Below are 7,692 nucleotides of genomic sequence, written 5' to 3' on the forward strand. Positions count from 1 at the left end.
CCTGGGTGGGCACCTCTCCGGGAGAGCATTCTTCCGGGGCTGCCGAGAGGCGCAGAGACTGGGGAAAAGCGAAGACATCCCCCTCACCCTTTTACTGCTCAAACTGGAACGGGATCATGGCTAGCGACCTCGTCGCATAGACCCGGGCCTCCCCCTGAGCGACGGAGCCCGCTTCGTCCCAACTATCGTAGAGATTCTGAGCGCGGAGCCTGAAGTGCTAAGTCACGCGCGCCGGCCCAAGGTCTGGAGACTCTTCATAAATAGACTCCCTGAGTTCCGCTGCGACCGCAGGAGCTCCCGGGAGAGACTGAGGAGTGCGGGCTTCAGTGGCCCAGATCCCGACACGGTCAGAAATGGCAGCCACTGAGGCCTGCTACTTTGCCGGCAAACGGGGGCCCTGAGGACAGGAGCGCGTCCCCGTGGTGCGAGAGGCGGATGTGGCCGGCCACTGGAGCTAGGGCCGGGGTAGTCAGCATGGCCAAGACCTGGGCCTGACCCCCAGGACCGGCCGCCGCCGAAAACGGCGATCCCGGGGAGCCCTCGCCCCCGCCCGGGGGTACTGCCCCGCCGCCACCGTGGCCCATGATGTGGTCTATAGAGAAGGAAGGCCTCTGCCCGGCCCCGGCGCCCCCGCCGCCCGCGTCCGTCTTGAGGCCCTGGCGCAGGAGCGCGGTGCCTGCTGCGGGAGGGCTCAGGGACGCGGGGTAGAAGGCTTTGGCGCAGCCAAGCTCCGCGCCTAGAAAGGCTGGCAGGCCTGAGGGGCCCGGGCCCGATCCTGTGCCCGGCGCAGGCGCAGGGGCCGGAGCCGAGGCTGCGCCCGCGAACACCGAAGCCGTCGGAGGTCCGGGTGGAGGCGCCGCGGCACGGCCTGGGGGTACCGACAGCTGGCAAGGTGCAGCGGCGGCGGCGAAAGCGAAGGCGTGCGGGTGTGGATGCGGGTGCGGAGCCGGGCCCGGCGGGGGTGCGCCGTAGGCCGGGAGCGCTAGCCCGTAGCCGTAGCCGTAGGCGCCATAAGCCGCGAAGCCCGGCAGGAAGGCGCCGGCATCCCCCGCCGCCGCAGCCCCGCCGCGCAACAGCAGCTCAGGGTGAGGGTGCGTGTGTGGATGCGGCGGCGGTAGCGGCTGCCGCTTAAAGCGCTTGCGGCGCCGCAGGAAGCTGCCGTTGTCGAACATGTCGGCCGACTCCGGGTCGAGCGTCCAGTAGTTGCCCTTGCCCGGGTTGCCCGGCTCGCGGGGAATCTTGACGAAGCAGTCGTTGAGCGATAGGTTGTGGCGGATGCTGTTCTGCCAGGCGGGGAATTTCTCCCGGTAGTAGGGGAAGCGGCCGCTGATGAACTCGCAGATCTCGCTCAGCGTCAAGCGCTTCTTGGGGCTCTGCAGGATGGCCATGGTGATGAGCGCGATGTACGAGTAGGGCGGCTTCACCAGCGGGCTCCGAGTCGCCGCGCCCCCCGACGGCGGTCCGGGCCCGGGCCCCGCCGCGCCCCGGGCGGCCGCAGTGCCTGGCCCTGGGCTTCCCGCTGCGGCCGCCGCCCCTCGGGGCGCTAGAGCGCGGGGCTCGCCGTCCGAGCAGCCGCCGGATTCCTCCTCGTCGTCAGCGGCGTCCCCCTCGGCTTCCTCTGGAGGAGGCTCGGGGCCGTGGGGGAGTAGGTCCCGGGGGGCGCGGGGTCCGGAACGGGCAGGGGGCTCCCCCCCACCGCTGCCGCCGCCGCCGCCCACCACGTCTATATCTGCGTCGGCCTCGGACAGCGCGGCCGGGGAGCTCTCGGAGGACATGATCTCGCAGCAGCAGCTGCCCAGGGTCATGGTGCCGCCGCCGCCACCGCCGCTCTCCGGCTCCGCTCCGGCCGCGGCTCGGGCTCCGCCGCGCTGCCTCTGGGGCGAGTGTGTTTTGCGCGCGGGCGGGGAGGGGGCGGGGGACTGAGGCTGGCAGGGAGGGGTGTCCCCCAGCTCCGCAGCGCCCCCTCGTGGCCCGCTCGGCCGCTCTCACCTCTCGATGAGCACCCGACTGGGGGCGGCTCTCTCCGCTGCCCTGGGAAACCGAGCGGGGGCCTGCGCCCCGGGCGCGGGCGGAAGGAGTTGAGGCCTTCCCTTACACAGCCGGTCTCGGCCCCCAGCCGCCCCCCTACCCCGGGAGGGGAGGTCGGTAAATTAGTTCCTCCCGCCTGGCGGCAGCCTAAGGCGGAAGAACGCGAGCCCGGGGCGGAGCTCCCTGAGCTGGGTGGGGCGGGGGCGGGCGGAGTGCCTCCGCGGAGGGCCCCGGCGGGAACAAACAGCCGCCGCGGCGGGAGCGCGGCTCGGGTGGCTCGAGGCGGGTCCTCCTTTCCCCGCAGATCCCGCAAACCCTCCGCTCCCTGGGGCCGCTGCCTTCAGTGCGCTTAGCCCTGGATGTTAAGGTTCACGCGGGCTCCAGCCGGAGGTGGGAGTAGTAGCGACAGTCCCCACCCATCATCTCCCCAAGGCAGCGCCCGGGCCACCAAGGCCGAAGCGCAGTTGGCGCGCCAGCGGAGCCTGAGACGCCCGGACCAACGCCGCCGGAGGGGGGCCCGAAGGAGCCCGAGCGGCTTCCGGCCCAAGGGCAGTCGCACTTGAGTGATCGCGAGGAGCACACTTGGCGTTCTCAGCCTCGGGCCTCGGAGAGGTGAGAGATTCCGGCTGCGCCCCTCTCCTCCCCTCCAAGGCCGGGACCCCGCCACCCATCCCGTCGCCGCGCCGCGTGGCTCCAGACGCGGCAGTGTGTGCGGGGAGACCCGGGGAGCGCTCCGCCTGCCCGTTGCCCGCTTCCTAGAACTTTTCCGGGGCGCTTCGGTTGTATTTTGGGAGCGCGGACCGGTCCATCGCCGAGTTTGCCTGTATCCGACCTTTTTCTGTCTTGGTATCCGTTTGTCTCACTCAAGCCCTGTAACTCTGTGTTTCTCTCGCCCTCGGTGAATCTCTGCCTCTGTTTACTGTGGAAACCCTGCATTTATCTGGATGTCTGTTCGTGGGTCCGAGAATCCCTCGCTCGATTTCGTCGTTTCTCCCACCCCCAGTCGCACTGCAGGGCCACTAGCCCTCCTCCCCACTCCCCTCTTTTCTGGCCGGTCTTGCAGGCTCTACAGACAGGCAGCAGGACCCCCACCGAGACGTCCGTCAATGAACTCTGACCTCAACCGCAAGCCAGTGTTGCCTTCATCTCTCAGGATCCTGTGCACACGGTGTTTGGTCCTGTGCCCTTTTTCTCGCCAGCTGGGGTCCTGCCCATAGTCCTCCTGCTCCCCTGGCCTCCCCCCAGGAACCCAGCAACCAGTAGCTCCAGCTCAGACTGGGCCCATCTCAACCTCTGGGGGTGACAGGGGAGATGGGCGCTGGACGTGGTCAAGTACTGAGCCGATGGACGGGCTGCTGCCCCGACAGCGCCCCGCCGTGGTCAAAGCTCGGGCATGCGAGGCGCGAGACCCGGCTGCGCTCAGCTGTCCCAGGCTGTAGGACAGTCAGCAACTTACTTCCCCCTCCCAGCCTCAGTTTCCTGCTCTGAATAGAAGTTAAGAGCCCCTGGCGCCAGGCTGCTGGGATCCCAGTCCTGGTTTCAGTACTTACCTGTTCTGTAATACGTTGCTATAAGTCTTTGTGTCTTTGTTTCTTTCTCTGTAAAAATGAGGTTAAAAACAGCCACCCCCTGACTAATGTGTAAACGTAGCCATGTCATTCTAGGCTACTTACGAAGGAGGGTATTGAAGGCACTTTGCAGACTCTTGGGGAGAGAGAAACGGGTTAGGGGTGGTATCGCCTCCCACCTGGGTCTCAAACCATGGTCTAGCCCTGGACTGGGTTACTGCTATCTAATCCTCTCCAGTGCTGAATTAGGTCCTCTGTAGATAAGTGCTGGGAGTGGGGTGGGAGGGGATTTGCAGCCTCTGCAGGCTGTATCTCAGCAGGGTCATGTGAGGGTGGATGAAATCTCCCTTTCACCCAACAGTAGTCTCCGATGTAGTGCATTCCACAGGTGGGGCAACAGAAGCCCTCAGTGAGCGGGTGGGCGGGTGAGGACTCAGTCTCCTACAACATGATAGAGCATGGCCAGGTGCACCCTTGTCGTGAAATCCTCATGATAGAGTTCTCCATCCTGTCCAGCCATCCGGCTAGGAGCAGAAGAGAGTGGAAGGCAGGTCTGGCTGCTCATATCCCGTGAGAGCACGTCCACTGGGCACCCCCTTCTGGGACCTCAGACCAAGGGGATCCACCCAGTATGCTGGGTCTGCATAAAAAGACTGTCCTTGGGAAAAAGAAGAGGTCCAGTCCTCAAACCATTGTCAGGAAATTGGACAGGGACTAGTGGTCCTGGAATCAGAATTTCCTAGGTGATAGGTCCCTCCGGGGGCGGGGGGAAGGCCTTGGAGAGAAGTATTGATATTTTGCATGAGTCCAGATAAACTCAGATACCCAGCGTTGCTAGATCTAGCAGATTTATTTTATCTGGCAAACTTACACACACCCCAAGCTTGCTCATTACTACATGGAGCTCTCTCTGACACTCACCGTCCACCACATACACACCAGCTCCAACCCAGCTCAGCTCTGCTAATGTCTAAGTAAATGGAGGGAAATCAGCATTGACATCATGCTTCTCCATCTCACTTTCTAAATGTCTTCATTTCTAAAACGGCAAATGTGAACCAGTAGCTTCTTTCTTTGCCAGCACTCTCTCCTGGTTCCCCACGCTCCAGCGCCCTGCCCAAGTTCAGGGTAAGACTAGCTGAGGCATTTGTTGCCCAAATATCCTGGTTCTTGCTCCAGTCAGGACTCTACTTCTCTATAGAGCGGCTGCAGCCACCAGCCCCCACCTCTGCCTGGCCCTGCTGCACACTCCATGCTGCTGAGACCCAGGTTAAGGAAAGGGGACATGGCCCCCCAACCCATTCTGCAAGGTGATTCTTAAGAAATTCTCCAGATTCTTAAAAACACACACAGTTTTATAGGAGTGGAAACTGAGGGCCAGGAGATCCAGTGACTTGCAAGGCTTTTGAAGGGCCCCCGAGTTGAGTTGGGCCCAGATGTCCAGGCTCCCAGTCTAGAGCTCCTCTATTTATCCAAGTAACTCTGCTTAACCCCTGGACGAGCTCGACTCTTGCCTGGGGAGGGTTGTTTCTGGGAGCCTCTCATTCTTCCCGAGGCTCTGGGCAAATTTGTTTTGAACAATGCCAGAAGTACATGCACTGGGGATGGGAGAAGGGCGACCCGGTATTCGGGATTCGTTTAGTTTCCTGCCCGTCTCCCGTGGCTCCAGGCTTTCCCGTCTGCAGGCTCAGCTTCTCTGACGTCTTCGGGTCGTGTGTGCGTCCCCGGGTGAGTCTATCACTCCGCTCCGCGAAAAACTGGGTGCTCTCCCAGAAGCCCGGGCACCAGCACCCATGCCTGCAGCCTCCAAGAAGCAGGAGGCGACAGATTTAGCAGGTCTTGGTTACAATGTCACTGGTAGTTCCCAGTCCCCCTCCTTCCTCTATCTCACTATTTAGCCACCTCCCCTGAGCAGCTCAGAAACGATTGGGAGGATGCGTTTGGGGGGCGCCTGTTCAGGGGTTTTCCACTCCAAAATGTTCGGAGCACCGGGGAGAGGTTGTTGCGTGTTTATTGCGATGTGTTGCTGTCAATGGCGTCCCTCCCCTTAGGCTCCTCCCTTCCCTTCTTTTGCTCCCTGTAGACGTGCTGTTCTCCTCGCCTCGCGGGAAAGGAGAACTCTCGGATGGTTATGAGAATGTAATTAAGTCAATCGCAAAACCGGCCGAGAGCGGCGCTGAGCTTGCTGGAGGCGGGGGCGCAGCGCGGAGATTTCCCTCTGCCTTCCCAGGATTCGAGGGCTCAAGTGCAGCGAGCGCGGAGGTCCGCCCTCGGTGCAGCCGGGCTGCAAAGCTCCGCCTGAGCCGGGCAGGGGACCCCACGCCTGCACACTTCTCTAATTTTATTCACAAACGTGGCCAGGCTCAGGGAAAGCGACGAGACCCGCGCAGCCACCCCCTTTTCCCGTCCCTCCCTGTGGCCGCAGCTCTGGAGCAAGACGGTTGTTTGGCCGCAGCGGGTTCATCTCCCGACTCCTTTCTCCTCCACATCTTCGCCTGCTCAAAGGCGATCGACTCTCTTGGCCCTGAGTGGGAGGCGGGAGACTCCAGATTGTGTGACCTGCAGGGGCGAACTGCAGGCGGCGGGGCTCCCCACACACAGGAGTTCAGGGAGAGGCCGGCCCCTCTTTGAGCACAGAAACGGCAGGGCCCTCCGCGTGTGCTCTTTCACCCCCAGGCGCGGGCTCAGGGGTCGGCGCCTCTGCGGCCCCTCACAGCTCGGGTACCCTCCACCTCCTGGAGGAAAAGTCTTTCTCTTCTTCCAAGTGTGCACGGCCACCGCCCCCTGGCTACGTGGTCGGGGCCCCCGCGAGCACCCTCCGGCCGCAGCACTGCGCGGTCGCTGCTGGACCAGGGCGCCTCGGAGCCGGTGCACTCCCGTTCGTTCGCGGGAAGAGGGTTGCGGGCTTAGGAGAGGGTGAAAACAGCGCGGCTCCCAAACCGCCCGACTTGGTGCGCCGGCTTCGCAGTGACCGGGGCAGGGCAGGCCCCACACGCGTGGGAGATGTGCCGCCGGGCCAGGGGAGTAGGGAACGCTTCCAGGTGTGTCAGAGCGTGGGCCTCAGGTCAAAGTGCCCTGCTGTCTAAGTGCGTCCTGTGTTGCCGGGTCCGCGCGCGTGTGACTGCCCCTCCGGGCGACGGTGGCTTTGTGTGCCCAAGTACGTCCCTGAGCGACTGGCGCCGGTGCCGAGTTCTCCCTTCACGACCGCACATCTGTGACGGGGACAGCCCTGGAAGGCTCGCCAGCCAGGCCCACAGCTCCACCTCGGGTCCTGAAGGGGTGCGACCTGGTCGGGGGCTGCAGACCCACTTCGGGCCACAGCGTGACCCCGGCAGGGAAGGAGGATGTGAGAATGCGAGCCTGGGCAGGGGGCTGGGACAGTGGCGAGGAGAGAGAGGAGAGGGTACAGGGGCTTCGAGCGGAGAGCCAGGAAAACTGCAGCGGCCGCCTCCTTCCTACCCATTCCTCGCCGCCTGCGAGGGCAGCAGTGGCCTCGGGAACCGGACGGCCTTTCGCAGACCGGAATTGGGGCGGCGAGGGAGGGAGGGGCGTGCAGAGCCGTCCGAATTAGGTCCCCTACCCTATACACACGAACGCACACACACGCAGTCACGTTTAGCCTTTCGGAGCCCCCGGCAGGGTAACTGGTGAAGCGGTAAGCCCCCGCGCGGGCGGGGAAACATTGCCGGGCCTGAGCCTTCCGAAGCTGCTGCGGAGTCGCAGAAGCCCCGCAGAAGCCGAGCGAGGGGACCAGCGGGAGTTCTGGCCCTGCGGCGCGGACGCTGGTGACGGATTCCTGGGAAACAGCGACCTCTGGAGGAACCGCGCATTCACGCAGAGAGGCAGGAACTGAACGACCGTGTCTGGGACCAAAGCGCCCCTTCCCCACCCCACTCCTTTGGCAAAGTCACCCAGAGACTCAACCTCCAGACTCCTCTTTGCGCATGCTTGCTTCCTTTCCCAGCCTGTACCCAGGCTTCAAATCCTGGCTCAAATCCCGCCTTCTCCAGAAAGAAGCCTTTTTGAGAACCCAACTCATCTTCCCCTCTTCCTGCTCTGAGGTCCTCAGAAGCTAAAGCCTGAAACCTCTACTCCA

At 63.6% G+C, this 7,692-nt stretch overlaps 1 protein-coding gene across 1 annotated transcript; it reads right to left on the reverse strand.

The window, feature by feature from the left end:
* Window positions 1-347: 347 nt before the first annotated feature.
* On the reverse strand, window positions 348-1,811 carry FOXD2 (forkhead box D2). Its single transcript, XM_029229808.1, has one exon. The coding sequence runs from the start codon at window positions 1,803-1,805 to the stop codon at window positions 348-350; it is 1,458 nt and encodes a 485-aa protein (XP_029085641.1). The 5' UTR covers window positions 1,806-1,811.
* Window positions 1,812-7,692: the final 5,881 nt, after the last annotated feature.

This window comes from Monodon monoceros, unplaced genomic scaffold (assembly GCF_005190385.1).
Source record: "Monodon monoceros isolate NGI ecotype Baffin Bay Population unplaced genomic scaffold, NGI_Narwhal_1 Super_Scaffold_18, whole genome shotgun sequence".
In the NCBI taxonomy this organism is placed as follows: domain Eukaryota; kingdom Metazoa; phylum Chordata; class Mammalia; order Artiodactyla; family Monodontidae; genus Monodon; species Monodon monoceros.